Source organism: Haliaeetus albicilla, chromosome 1, assembly GCF_947461875.1.
Source record: "Haliaeetus albicilla chromosome 1, bHalAlb1.1, whole genome shotgun sequence".
NCBI lineage: Eukaryota > Metazoa > Chordata > Aves > Accipitriformes > Accipitridae > Haliaeetus > Haliaeetus albicilla.
This window is the reverse complement of record NC_091483.1, coordinates 410,910-424,249: the sequence shown is the minus strand read 5'-3', so window position 1 is coordinate 424,249 and position 13,340 is coordinate 410,910. Positions and strand designations below refer to the sequence as shown.

General features: G+C 37.3%; 1 protein-coding gene across 2 annotated transcripts in view; it reads left to right on the top strand.

Moving 5' to 3' along the window:
* The window catches only part of LARP1B (La ribonucleoprotein 1B), a 34,133-nt gene that overhangs the window by 1,469 nt on the left and 19,324 nt on the right, over window positions 1-13,340 (top strand). For both annotated transcript variants that reach the window (XM_069793484.1, XM_069793562.1), the window contains exons 2-5: window positions 6,709-6,770; window positions 7,851-7,910; window positions 11,566-11,734; window positions 13,154-13,297. In XM_069793484.1, coding sequence (XP_069649585.1) covers window positions 6,709-6,770; window positions 7,851-7,910; window positions 11,566-11,734; window positions 13,154-13,297 — 435 coding nt within the window. The remainder of the gene's footprint in view (window positions 1-6,708; window positions 6,771-7,850; window positions 7,911-11,565; window positions 11,735-13,153; window positions 13,298-13,340) is intronic.

Below are 13,340 nucleotides of genomic sequence, written 5' to 3'. Positions count from 1 at the left end.
TATATAGTCATCTTTATCATCTCGACTGTTTAGTTTGTGTGTACTGACGCACTCATAAATACCTATTTATGCATAGCTTCTACAATCTTGCTTGCTGGGCAGCAGCTTGTGGTCTTGTCCATGCATGAAAGGGAATTTGTCACTCATTTGCCTTGCTGTGGCAGTAATAATAATGGTACATCAGAATCATTGCGAAAGCTTCTTTTGTTGCATTAGCCACCTCGTGCTTCGCCTTCTGTAAAGTTTACTTTTCCACTTAAGGTAGAATACACAAATCGTTGTTGAAGGAAGGAGGAGAAAGGAGGCGGTGACTTCATGTACTGTGTGCATTATATGCTTAATTTGATGATTTCAGAGAACGAAAAATTATTTTTCTTCTGTGTAAAAATCGTGCTTACCATTTATCAAGTTAATATTAAACCGAGTTGTTGCACCGGAACGTCTTTTTCAGTGGCAACTGTATAATTGAGCAAATACGGGAGTCACCGTTGCTGGTAATGGCATCGGTGAAGAACACATACTAGGGTGCGTGTTTTGGTTTGGCCAGCACCAAGAGCACCAAGAAGGAGCCACTGCTCTTTTCCTTGTAAAAGACAAAGCAGCTGATCTTTCCTGGGTGTTTGAAGGAAGGAATTGCCATGGGCCTCCATCTGCAACGAGGGATGTATTTTGAAGTAACTAATTGCATATTGGCAAAGCAAAATCAGTCACGCTAGGCCCTTACGAATGTAGTAGTATGGAAATTAGTCATGTGAAATAATAAGTAGATGAGCAAAAATACTACAGGCATGGAATGTAGAACTATCCGTAAAGAGGATAATAAAACGTAAAAGAATCTCACATCAAAGTAGTGACTGAATCCTGTTCGACTTGTTGATCCTGGCTTAATTTGTTGAAAGTTTCCTGAGACGTGCACATATGGTGTGTTCAGTGATAGTTACACGCTTGAGAAAATTGACCCCAGTCTGTCATCTTTTGACTTTGAATTTAGCGTGGCATTAGTTTGTAATAGAGGCAAACCTGACTCTTGTTACTGAAATAAACTGTTAATGTCAGCTGACACTAGAAGGAAAAAAGTAATGTAAAAGGCTTAAAATTCTTGGCGAAAGAATTCGGTCAAAGCGTTGTTACCGTGCCCTATTATGTTTTTGTCTCGGACATGTTAGTAGGTTTTAATCATGTTATAGTAAACCGAACATCTAATGTAAACATATTTGAATTTTTCATGGTATGTTTGTTACATTTCGGTGTTTCTGACTAAGCTTTTAACAAAGCCTAAAAAACTTTTAAGTTATTTTTATAAAACTTAATTATAAAAGTTTATTAAACTTGTATTAAAATTTGCTTTTAAACAGAACAACTTCAGAATTTTTTTGCTATTCAGCTATTTTTACATTCTAATCTGCATTTAACTCGTGGAGAAAGATTGGCGGCAGTATAAAATTGCTAGTGAAATTAATAGCCTTCTATCTAATCCCAATGATCGTGAACGCAGGGAGTGAGCTTTAGTATAGGCTGTCAAATGATGACAGGTACTTCTGCGGTGTGTCTTCCTTCCCTTGTGGCACCCAGCCAGCCAATATATTGCAGTAAGTCTTCAGTTCTTCAAGTTGAAGCTCTGTGAGTAAAAGGAGAGGAAAGGTTGCAAGGAAGAAGTCCTATATAATCCTGTAGATAATTTTTTACAAGGTAACAGGATAAGCTTTTTTTAAATTGAGCCAACAATATGTGTCCACATGGAAGCTGCACAACCCAGCGTTAGTGCCGTATTCCTTGTTTTTCCTCAGCTACCCCTCAGAGCCGGGCTCTCACAGAAGAGGCTAGTTACCCTTCCTCCATATAAATAATTTGACCAGGATGGAGTTGTTGAAATCATTTTATTACGAAAGTTCTCCCACCTCTTAGTTTGATGACATCCAAAGTGCTGCCCTTTTTGTAAGCTTGTAGAAGGGAATCTGAATGACAGGTTCTCTAGTCTTCATGTGATTTGTATAGCTGATGTGGGTCTGTAGTAATTCATTAGATGATTATTCAAAAAATGTTCATGATATTTATGAAAGTATTCAATGAAGCAAAATACCTGTGCTGCTTAAGTGGTTGAAGTGGGTTTGCTTCCTAGCGTCCTTGAGTGATGTAGTTAATTAAAATAACTGCACACCTCAGTCTTGTATTGTGCTCCATTTGTCTTTTTTCATTGTGTTTGTTTCTGGGCATCAAAGAACACCTTTTATCTGATTGATATTCTGGTAGCAGACCCGGTTCACTGTAGTGCTATATGGTATAAATTGATTTGCTTTAGTCTGTTAGCAAAACAGGTTGTAAAAGTACAGTTTAGTAAAGGTATACTGTGTTACTAGGAATAGCAAGCTTGACTAATAAATTGGTAAATGATCTGATTATCGATTTTTTTTTTTGTGTATCTAAGGCAGATATTATCGTTAGTTCTTATAAATTCACCGAGTGTTTTAATACCAGCTTTTAAAAATTATTTTTAAAATTATCAGAAGGTACAACATTGACGGTTACCCCAACCCTGAAGGGATTAAAAACATTATCTTTACAAACCTGCTGTCTGTATTTTAGTTGTATATAACAGCATATGTCATTTTAGATGGTAGGGTTTTTGTTGTTGTTGTTGTTTCTAAACTGGAGACCTGTTATGAGAGAGAAATCCATCCTGCTGCCTAGAGTTGAAGACATGCTACTGGCTTGCTGTGCTCTAGCACGTGCTCCCTTTAGACCATGAAAGCTTTTGTAGAAATTGAGTCACAGGTTGCAGCTTTCTAGGAAGAAACTAAGACAAAAATGAAATGAGAAATTAAATGCAAGGAAAATAAATAGTATAAGGTTAATCAATCTTGTATTGGGGATTTTTTTCCCTGTTGCTTGCTGTATTGAAAAAATGACTGGTTTTGAATGTAAATAGGTGGAAGGATGTGCAGGTGTCATAACTCATTGCCTTGGTTAGTTGTTCAAATAGTGAGAAGAAGGTCAATCTAATGTAGTTTTGCTATAAAATGTTAGAACTGTTGTAGGAAAGGATCTAAATCCATGCTCTAGATTTAAATTATGATATACTGCAAGAGATTGTCACGTTTGCAAGGCTTTCACATTTATCTGTTAAAACGATAGATTTAAGCAGAGCTTACCGTGTTTAAAAATGAATTATACTGTGGAGTTTCAAACTGAACATTGAAAGGAAAAGGTAGTACAAGATCCAGCAAATATGTTCCACTGAAGTTTTGAAGAGCTGTTCTGCTGGGTGATTTCAGCTGCGTCCTGAAGCACTTCTGGTATTTATGCGATATTGTTCCTTTGCTGAAGGAAATACACATGCAGTCCAAGTAAAAAATAAAACTTTAATATTGTCTAGAAGTCCTTATAGGATAAACCACATTTGTGTCAAAGGTAGAATGTGTTCTACCTTATATTAATAGACTTTGCTTTCAGAAGAAATTGGCAATATGATCCCTCCCCTTCTATCAGAAAAAATTACTTGCTGACTAATTATTTGCAGAACTTCAAACCATCCATTCTGAAGTACTACTACTGAAAACGTAATTTGTCTCATAATCAGTGGTACATCTTTATGTACAAACTTTACTTCTCTTGCCTCTGCACACCATCCAGTCTGCTTTTTCTTTTCTGTTGCTCCGGAGGATTGCTGCTGGTTTTGTAGTTCCAAAATTCATCTCTCATTTTTCAGAACTGTCATCCCATGTATCTTGACATACTGCACTTGGCATGTTTGCACATCCACGTCTTTCTGCAGAAAATACCTCGTGTTGATATACGATGTATTAAGAGACTTGGAAGAACCAGAATAAAAATGGCTTTGAAGGCTGATTTCTGTCTTCATGGGGATGGCATCTTTACTGGATGGAGTTCAGTGATTGAAAGATGATCATTGGCAGTTAAACTTCCACATATTTAATTATTTTTTTTCTCCCTCAAAACTTAGTTGAAACCCAGCAAGTAAAGTAATTGAAGATAACTGAATTCTTTTATCAACACTGTATGCCTTACTAAACAAGTTACTTTGTAGCATATGACTGAATAAACCATTTTAATACAGTTAGGTTGGAATTAACAGTAAGTGAAATAGTTTATTTGCAAGGGCTTGCTGGGTTCTGCTGAAGCAGTGTACTAAAGATGCCATTTCTGGGTGTTCAGCACTGTTGTGTGATGTTGAAACTAAACACCGGAGTAATATTAAGCATAGAGCTTTTATCTAAATGCACTCTAGAGTAGCTTTTGCCTGAACAGTGGCTCTAGGCCTAGGCCTGTTCGTAACAACAGATGTGACCTTCCCCCCCCCCCCCCCCTTCCCCTTTATCTTCCCTTTCATGCTTCACACTAAAATCCAACTCCCACACAAGAAGCCCCATAAAGCTGGTCAGGAACGATCGGTAAAATTTGGTTTTGAGCATGGCTCTTCTGGGAGGACAAGAAACTCTGTGGAGTTGTTTTTGGGTAGGGAAGTACGGAGCGTGGTGAGATCTCGGGCCTTTGTGTTCAGAAAAGGCATCATCAACTAGACGGTGTGTTGCCTAACAGTAATTTTCTTTTCATTTAGTGTGCAAATGCATCTTCCGAGTCTTGGATTACTACATACAGATAAGAGAGATTCCTTAAAACAAGTTGGGTCTCATTCTGTCGATTCAGATAGCCTCTCCTGCTGCCTGGAATAATATCCCATGACTAAGATAGTGCAGCGACATAGAGTCTTTTATTTTTTAATCCCTTGCTACGCCCTGGTGACACACAGAGTAGAAGTTCTGGCAGAGCAGTCCTTCGGCAGCAATTTAAGTAGAAGTGCTGTGAGATGGAAAAAGGGCTTCAGTAAGGTAATTGAACAGCTAAAGAGAGGTGCGTGTTTACCAACTACTGGAGGACAAATGCTATGGCCAGTCAGTTTACCTTTACAGATAATTGGCAGTTTTGTTGGAGAAAATTACAAATTTGTTTGCTGCTCCACCTCTACAGCTGTTTGTCTTGTTTTGTAAAGAGCAATTAGTTTACTGTTGAATGACAAGTAAAAATTCGGATTACACAGTCACTGTGTTTCTGAAAGCTCTCAGTCTAAAGTTAACTGTGGCTGAATAACAAGAAAGAGGCAGTTTGGAGGGAGTGTGTTTTGTCTTTGTTTTAAAAAGCAGATCTGTAGGAGAGGAAGAAAACCTGCTGGTAAATGGTGTGGCGAAGGTCAAAGGCCGATCAGCATTCATTGAATTCACATGTCTTGTGTGGTGTGCAAGCTGTATATAGCAGTATTAATATAATTTGCAGTGGAATATGGAGTATACTTTAGTTTGTGTTTCTAACGTTCACAGTATATTCCAGGAAGTAGACAGAGGGGGTTTTCAGTCACTGGGGCACGAGGGTGGGGTTCCCAGTGTGAAGCTGCGATAAGGAAGATTAGTCACTGGATGTGAAAGAGATAAGGGTTGAGGAGGTGATGTTATCCCTGTATGAAATAATAATCCACTAGTGATTTCAGTCATGTTCAATGTTTCAAGCTTGTCTTGCAATAAAATACTGAATAAGACGTTTCAAGGAAGGGTTGTGACCACTTCTCTATGGGAAAATATGCACTGGGAGAACAGAACCAGGGCTTAACAAGAGAAGTTAAGAAGTGGTTTCCCTTGTCTCAGTTCTAATCTCCCAAAAAAAATTGCCTGATACTAGTGTTCCCCCCCCCCCCCCCCGAATTCCCAACGCAAGAAGTAGAACGCAACTGAGATGAGTAGGGAAAAATTGCACAGAATAAGAAAATCAGATTCATATACGGAAGGGTAATTGCACATGTACTACAATACGTAGTAAGTTTAAATAGACTGGTTTTTTTTCAGTGTAGGTTATTGATCCTAGATCATTAGGCCCAATAATGTTGCCATATATGAGAGCACTATTTACAAACATTATATTAATTCCTGGCAGATATTATTGGTAGAAGTATAATGGACTCATGCTTAGGAGGTCAGATGGGACCATTATTATAAAGTTTAGGTCTTGACTCAGGTTGGTTCTTAAAATGTATGAGTGTCAGCTTTGTTGCAAATGCACATATTTATCATAAACATATCCACTGTGGAATTTGGGCATTAAAATTTATTAGTCTTAATGTAGCTTTTATAGTAATTTTCTCTTTTCGCCTTTCCTTTTTCTTTTTCCCCACTGCTTTTGCTTGATTATGAGCAATATGGCTAAATTTTATTTGGCATTTGAGTAAATGCATATAAAAGGCAATTACTGGGAATTTGTGAATATGTAATTGCTTCTGTTTTTTTTTTTTTTCATGCTTGCATAATGATAGATTTCATAAATTTGGTCTTATAAAAGTTATCCTATTAGAAGCTATATTTAAAATGTGTTTCAGGGGCTCATTTTCTTTGCTACTTCTTAGGTTAAAATACCAGCGGTTTTAGTCTTGACCTTATATCTCAGCAAATGCTTAAATACTGTGTTATACGGTATCCTGTACACCTGGTTTTCAAGATTATTTGCAGTCATTGTGAATTTGAGTTTCTCAGTGTCACATACTATTAGTTATTTTACGGAAATGTTTATTGACTTTGATACCAAGGCCTCAAAAAGCCTTTGGTGTAGTATGATAGGTTGTTAAACAGGGTTGTTAAAATATGCCTTCCTTACTCTTTTAAAGTGCAGTCTAATTCTTCACCTGAAAATATTTTTCTTCCTTTTCAGAACTACAAAATTCCACTAAAGTTATAAAAGCAGTGAAACCCAGGACAAGGAAATGCAGCAAGGTTTGTATTTGCCAGAAGGACATTTAGCTATGAGTTACTGGACTGATTGTGTTAGAAGTCCCAGTTAATCTAACCTGTTAATACAAACTGGCATTTAGCTCAGCTGATAATATGGTAAGAAAATGAAATAATTTCAAAGGAGTATTTCTGGCTGTAAATATTCAATTTGGTAAACAGCTGATATTACTAAAATAAAAAGATAGCAAGGTATTTTGAAGTTACAACCAGAAGTGTTGTGTTCTGCCTTGGTAATGGTTAATTTTGAAGACACAGAAAAGTAAAAAAGGAAGGGGAATTTAAAATTCAAAGGGATGCTAAAGTGGTGTATGTATGAGGGACAAGGAAAGGCACTTTTATTTAAAAAAAGCAATGGGATTATATAAAAATGTGAAGGGGCTGCCAAGAAACAACATCGCTTGAGCACAAGTGATGCTAGATTGGTTTTGGAAATCCTTTTTGCTTGTCATGTGATGTGTGTTCCTTATGTGCTGTTATAAATTTATCGTTATGACAACAGGAGACACTGAATCCTTTTTGTTGAAAAATGAAGTTTCTAAAGTTCTGTACAGCCACCCCTTTTGAGGTTGAATAATACCTGTGCTCAAAGGTCTTCCAAAAGCTAAAAGACTTTTAAGCAGTAGATGCCTTTAAATCACATGGGAAGCTATGTGTGAGGCAGCATTTAATCTGACAATTGTTTTATGTGTGCTCAAAAGTCATAAGCCCTCTTGGTTTGTTTTGTAATAGAATGTAGAAAATTTTGTTCGCTTGCTATCTTTTTTTTTGTCTGTGCCCGCTTAAAATATTCTTTGTGAAGGCATTCTTTAGCCAGTTATACAAATTACAAGCTAAGATGTATTGGACCTTGATTTGGATGTAACTGCAATGAATAGTTGTTTCTAAAATTGATCATATTCTGTTTTCAAAAGTTGTGTGTTTGTTTTCTGTTGTATTTCTCAGTTTTTAAAAATTGCTACTTCTAACAATTCTGCTCAAAGAGTTTGTCTGGCCATCTGAGTCATGAGTGATATCTTCCTTGTATTAAAAAGGACTAAATCTAACTGTTTGTCATCTTTGCAGGCTGATGATTTTGGTGATATCACAAACTGGCCAACACCAAGTGAAATAGCGAACAATGAAGTAAGTATCCTTTGTTATTTTCCGTATTATTTATTTTAAAATCTATATTAACTTCTCTGCTTAATACCATTCCCCCCAGAATGTGCTATGGCTGTTGTAAGCTTTCAGCAGGAATTTTGTTAGTGATTCAGGATACTGGTCTGTGCTTAACTGTCTGCACTGGTACCAGAATTTCTGAACCCTTCACAAGCGTGCACACATACACTCCATTTATCCTTAGTGGTTTTCCAAGGACCTGTAGGTAAAAATGTGCCCTATTTACTCCACCATTTTAAAACTTGTATTTCCCTTTTCTATTCGTTGGGAAGTTTATGCACAGATGAGAAGGCCTTTGGGGTTGTGAACGTGCTGCCATCCCTTGTGGCTCAGAATGCTTTGTGCAGGTTGTCTTAGGACAACTTGGTTATCCTTGCCCTGTTCCTCCAATACATTTTTCCCTTGCTGGATCTTTAGTTAACATCTGTTCCATCAAATTATCTTCCTTTTACTTTATCTGAAGTTATAAGTGAATAATATATATTACATCTCTTTTATGCTATTTAAAACAAGAACAGAGCCCAGGTAATTGCAAGCTATGAGGTGCCATTTCACTCTTTGCTTTGGTTCTGCAGCACCCGGTGATGCCTTTACTGTTACTGTTTTCTTGGTGAGGGAAACCAGAAGATTTGGGTTCAACAATGTGCATTGTATAATTGAAAGTGCCAAATGAAAACTGAAAAAGAGTATTAAGGTAGTTTGGCATGAATCGTTTGTCCTATGGGCTCAGTTTCTAACACGGTCCCTTCTCCTTCAACTGATTGTCGTAACTTTGTTGTTTATGTCAGCAACAAAATATTTTTCAAGTGTCTAACCAGGCTTTTAGTGTTGCAGGTCGAAATTCTAGATGTCTGTAGATTTGACACAACATTATGTTTACTGCTAGGTAGGATTTGCCTCCTCTTAGTAGCTTGTTCTACAGGATCTCAAAGAAAATATTTGAGATTGTTAGAAGGATCTTAAAAACCTGAATGGATTATAGGCCAATAAATTAATGCTCGTTCAGTTGCTCACATACCAGTTAGAATACTTTAGTGTGTGCGTGTTTCCCATCGTGGTTTAGGATTTATACAAGAGCCTTGATTTGACTTTTTTTTTCTTTTTAAAGTATTAATAAGCTTCTCCATCATCCATATTCCTGTCAGTTGCTGAGACTACCATTTCAGGAGGAGACAGTGGTGATATACTTAACAGTATCATGAAGGATGCATGACTTGCATCCTAAATGCTGCTAATTTATCTGGTGGCATTAGAGGTGTGTAGCTCTCAGCTGTGCATCAAACTCCTTCCTTAGCTACTCATAAGGTTAGAAATAATTTCACCTCTGCTCTTTATACCTCAGATGCACAGCCTCTTCCTTTCCTGCAGCCTAATGAATCAAAAATGCTGTTCTTGACGATTGTGTGGTCAGTTCCACTATGCAATACTTTTTGTAACTTTTCAGAGACTACTGTTGTAACACAGGAGATACAGCGCAGAGAAACTCTGTAACTATGTCCAAAAAATAATTATATTTTCTGTCTTGTTCTGATGGTCAGAAAAGGAGAGGGTCTGCTGAGCTTAGATCTGAGAGATTGAGTAGCACTGAAAGGATTAAATTTTATGTCCTTTAATAATATTTGTAAATGCTAATGTTGATTTGTGACTAAGTCTAGAATATGCTTATTTTAGCATCTCTTTTTCTTTTTTTTGGAAATACTGATTTTAATGACTTAAGAAAACATGCACCCGTATCTTTTGCATTCTCTTTAGTTCTGCAGGTCTTTAGCATCTACTTGGCTATTATGTCAGATTTTGATATGATTAATGGTGTCTATACAGTACTAATCAGAGTGGCTGAGAGATACATAGGTAGTGTTTCATAAGAATATACACATTTGATATTTTCTGTCTGAAATAGTCAACTTTAAGAGTATTTTTTAAAAGATTTTTGTTTTACTGTATGGTCTAGTTTGTTTCGCATAGATACTAACTTTTTGCTGACTGAAGTATGTGAGAATTTTAGTAGACAAATTCACGTAGTGTCTGTTTAAATACAAACTAAATGTTATTTGGTTTATCTCAATTGATTTGTCTAGGGGAAGGCTTTGCGTTCAAATTAATTATGGTGTAGTACTGCAGTATCTACTGTATGTACTCCAGCAGGTTCAAAGCTATCTCCACAACATAGGAGTATTCTTTCTGTTTGGCAGAAATGTCTGCGAAGCTTAATTTTGCAGGTAGATGTTATATCTGAACATAGAATGGTTTGGGTTGGAAGGGACCTTAAAGATCGTCTAGTTCCAACCCCCCTGCCATGGGCAGGGGCACCTTCCACTAGACCAGGTTGCTCAAAGCCCTGCCCAACCTGACCTTGAACGTTTCCAGGGGTGCGGCATCCACAACTTCTCTGGGCAACCTGTCCCAGTGCCTCACCACCCTCACAGTGAAGAACTTCTTCCTTAGAATGAATCTATATCTACCCTCTTTCAGTATAAAGCCATTACCCCTTGTCCTATCACTACACTCCCTGTTAAAGAGTCCCTCCCCGTCTTTCCTGTAGGTACCCTTTAGGTACTGGAAGGCTGCTGTAAGGTCTCCCTGGAGCCTTCTCTTCTCCAGGCTGAACAACCCCAACTCTCTCAGCCTGTCTTCACAAGAGAGGTGCTCCAGCCCTCTGATCATCTTCATGGCCCTCCTCTGGACCCGCTCCAAGAGGTCCACATCCTCCTTATGTTGGGGACCCCAGAGCTGAACACAGTACCGCAGGTGGGGTCTCATCAGAGCAGAGTAGAGGGGCAGAATCACCTCCTCTGACCTGCTGGCCACGCTTCTTGTGATGCAGCCCAGGATACGGTTGGCTTTCTGGGCTGTGAGCGCACATTGCTGGGTCACGTCCGGCTTTTCATCTACCGGGACCCCCAATTCCTTCTCCACAGGGCTGCTCTCAATCCCTTCATCCCCCAGCCTGTACTGATACCGGAGAAAAATGAAACTTTCTGCTATTCGCTAAAATGCTGCTCATTTTGCCTTCTTTGAAACCTGGTATTCTGTGGGATTTCCAAGCAGTGATGATCTGCAGGATGCTAGCACTACTCAAAGGCACACAGTTCCCTGTAAATGCCATATTCTAATGTGGGGAAAAAATAAATCTGTAATCATACACCTCCACATCCTCTGATCTTTGGTTCATGTTCTGATTTAGTGGAACAGAATTGTCAGAGTTAAGACCTATGGCTCCTTATAGTTTACACGAACATTTGGCATGCTGTTGAGGTTGTACGGCGTCATTGGAATTTCTGATTTACCATTCAGTATTCTGTAAGCACAGCTTTTTAAAGATAATGAGTCTGAACAGTAGGTACTAGTGAGTAATATTTCTTTCTTTCCTATAAAATAAATTTCAATTCTGAGGTATTGAAACATGGTTGTCGTGCCCTCCGCAATTCTACATCTTCAGTTAAAAAACAAAAACTTTCTTAGTCTAAAAAGTCTTTTTATAGTCTTGCCAAGTTAGCAGAAAATAGAACTACTTAAAATGAGACTTTATAAAACAACACAGTTACTAAAACTCACCTCTTTTATATCTTTTGCTATCAGCAACTGTACTGTCAGAAATAATTACCAGTATCTCTTGCAGTGTAAGACTGTAAGTCACAGTAAGAAGCCAACAAATAAAAGAGAAAAGGAGGAGAAATCTGATCAAAAAAGCAATAACGGAATCAAGGACAACCCAGAGGCAAAGCCAGATGGTCCAGGAGATAATATTAGCGAAGATGAAGCTCACACTAATAACCAAAGGAAAAAAGGTCAGTCTGAGCACTGTGTAATGCAGTAAGTCACCATTGATACAGTTACGTTAAATCCAGTTGAATGACTTGATGAAACTTTTTGTTTTGCATTTTCTAGGTGATAACAGAATATATTGCTTTCTGGTAGGAAGCTTAAAACAGGCTTCTTTTCTCAGGTTTTGGAGTGTTCTGTTTAGTCAAACAGGAATTCTGGGAAAAAAGCAGCTTGTGTCCTACTGATGGTCTGTGGAGCTCTGACAGTTTCTGGAAAATTTTAGCGTGGCTGTACAAACAATTACTGTCTCTGGCATCTTTATTTCATTAACTAGATAGTGCTATGTTAATTTAACTTCATATATATATGTGTATGTATTACTATATATACTAACGTTTTAATTTTCATGTTTTACTATTAGCTTACACTTTGAAGTGAACACTTGAAAACTAAACCAGGTTATTAATTTCTTTTTGATCCAATCTGTTACGTTAAAAGTAAGAAACAAACCTGTATCTCATTTGGTCATTAGACTTGACTAGGCTGGAGAAACAGCTGAGAGAGTTTTAAGATATTGCTGCCATCAACTGGTTTTTTTCTTGCTTCCCTGCTGATATTTCTTCAGATCCTAAAGACTTTGTTGTTTAGATTTGTTAATCTTCCTATGTATATTTAAAAAAAATATATCCTTTATTGCTTTTAATTTTTTCAGTCTAAGTGGAAGTTTAAAGCAAAGCATTCTACAGGTGCAAGCTATATTTTTCCCCCACAGTGTGGATAACACATTTTTTGTCTTTGCTTATGTTTCTTGGCTACAAAGGTATGAAGTCCACAATACCAATCGAGTATAGAACAGCAAATACTGTCATTAAATAAGTAGTTAGTGGATATTTTAGGCCAGCCTACAACAAAGTACAGCTTTGCCAATAATTTTTGATGCCCTCAAATGAACTTAATCCGAGTATCTCAAGGTAAAAATACAGTACCACAGCTAAATTCTCAGGAAAATTTTTACTGTTTGTGATTGAAATCTTTATTTTAGCGGTTAACCTGATATGTTATTTTTATCTTTAAGTTTCATATGCAAGTTGTGAAATTATATAGTAATGATTTTACTGTATAAATTTAACACTTATGTAGCTATAAATTCTTTGTAATGGAGCTTACATCTAAAAATCTGTTACATAAAAAAAGCTCAACTTCTTTTCATATATTTAAAGCTTAGGTAAGGTTACCTTTCAGTCTGAGAAATGCCTTTTTACTGCATTGATTATTGTTTAGTCATTCATCATATCTTAAAATTTCCACGTTAAAGTTTCTCCCAGTTTTTAAACTTTGAAATTAACTGTTACTAGCTCTACAAGAAGAATTCTGTAGAATCTTTTCAGGAGCTGAAACCTCAAGTAGTATTACAATTAAGAGTAATACGTTAACTTTTCAAGGCAACAAGCAGAAATGGGTGCCACTTCACCTGGATGATGTACGGTCAGACAGTCAAGAAAGACCAGGCTCTCGAACTAGCTCAAGATTTCTGCTGGAAACAAACAAGTTAATACCTCATAACAACAGACGGAATGAGACAAGAAGTAAGTAGTTTTCAATCTCTGGGTCTTCCTACTTGTGGCAAAT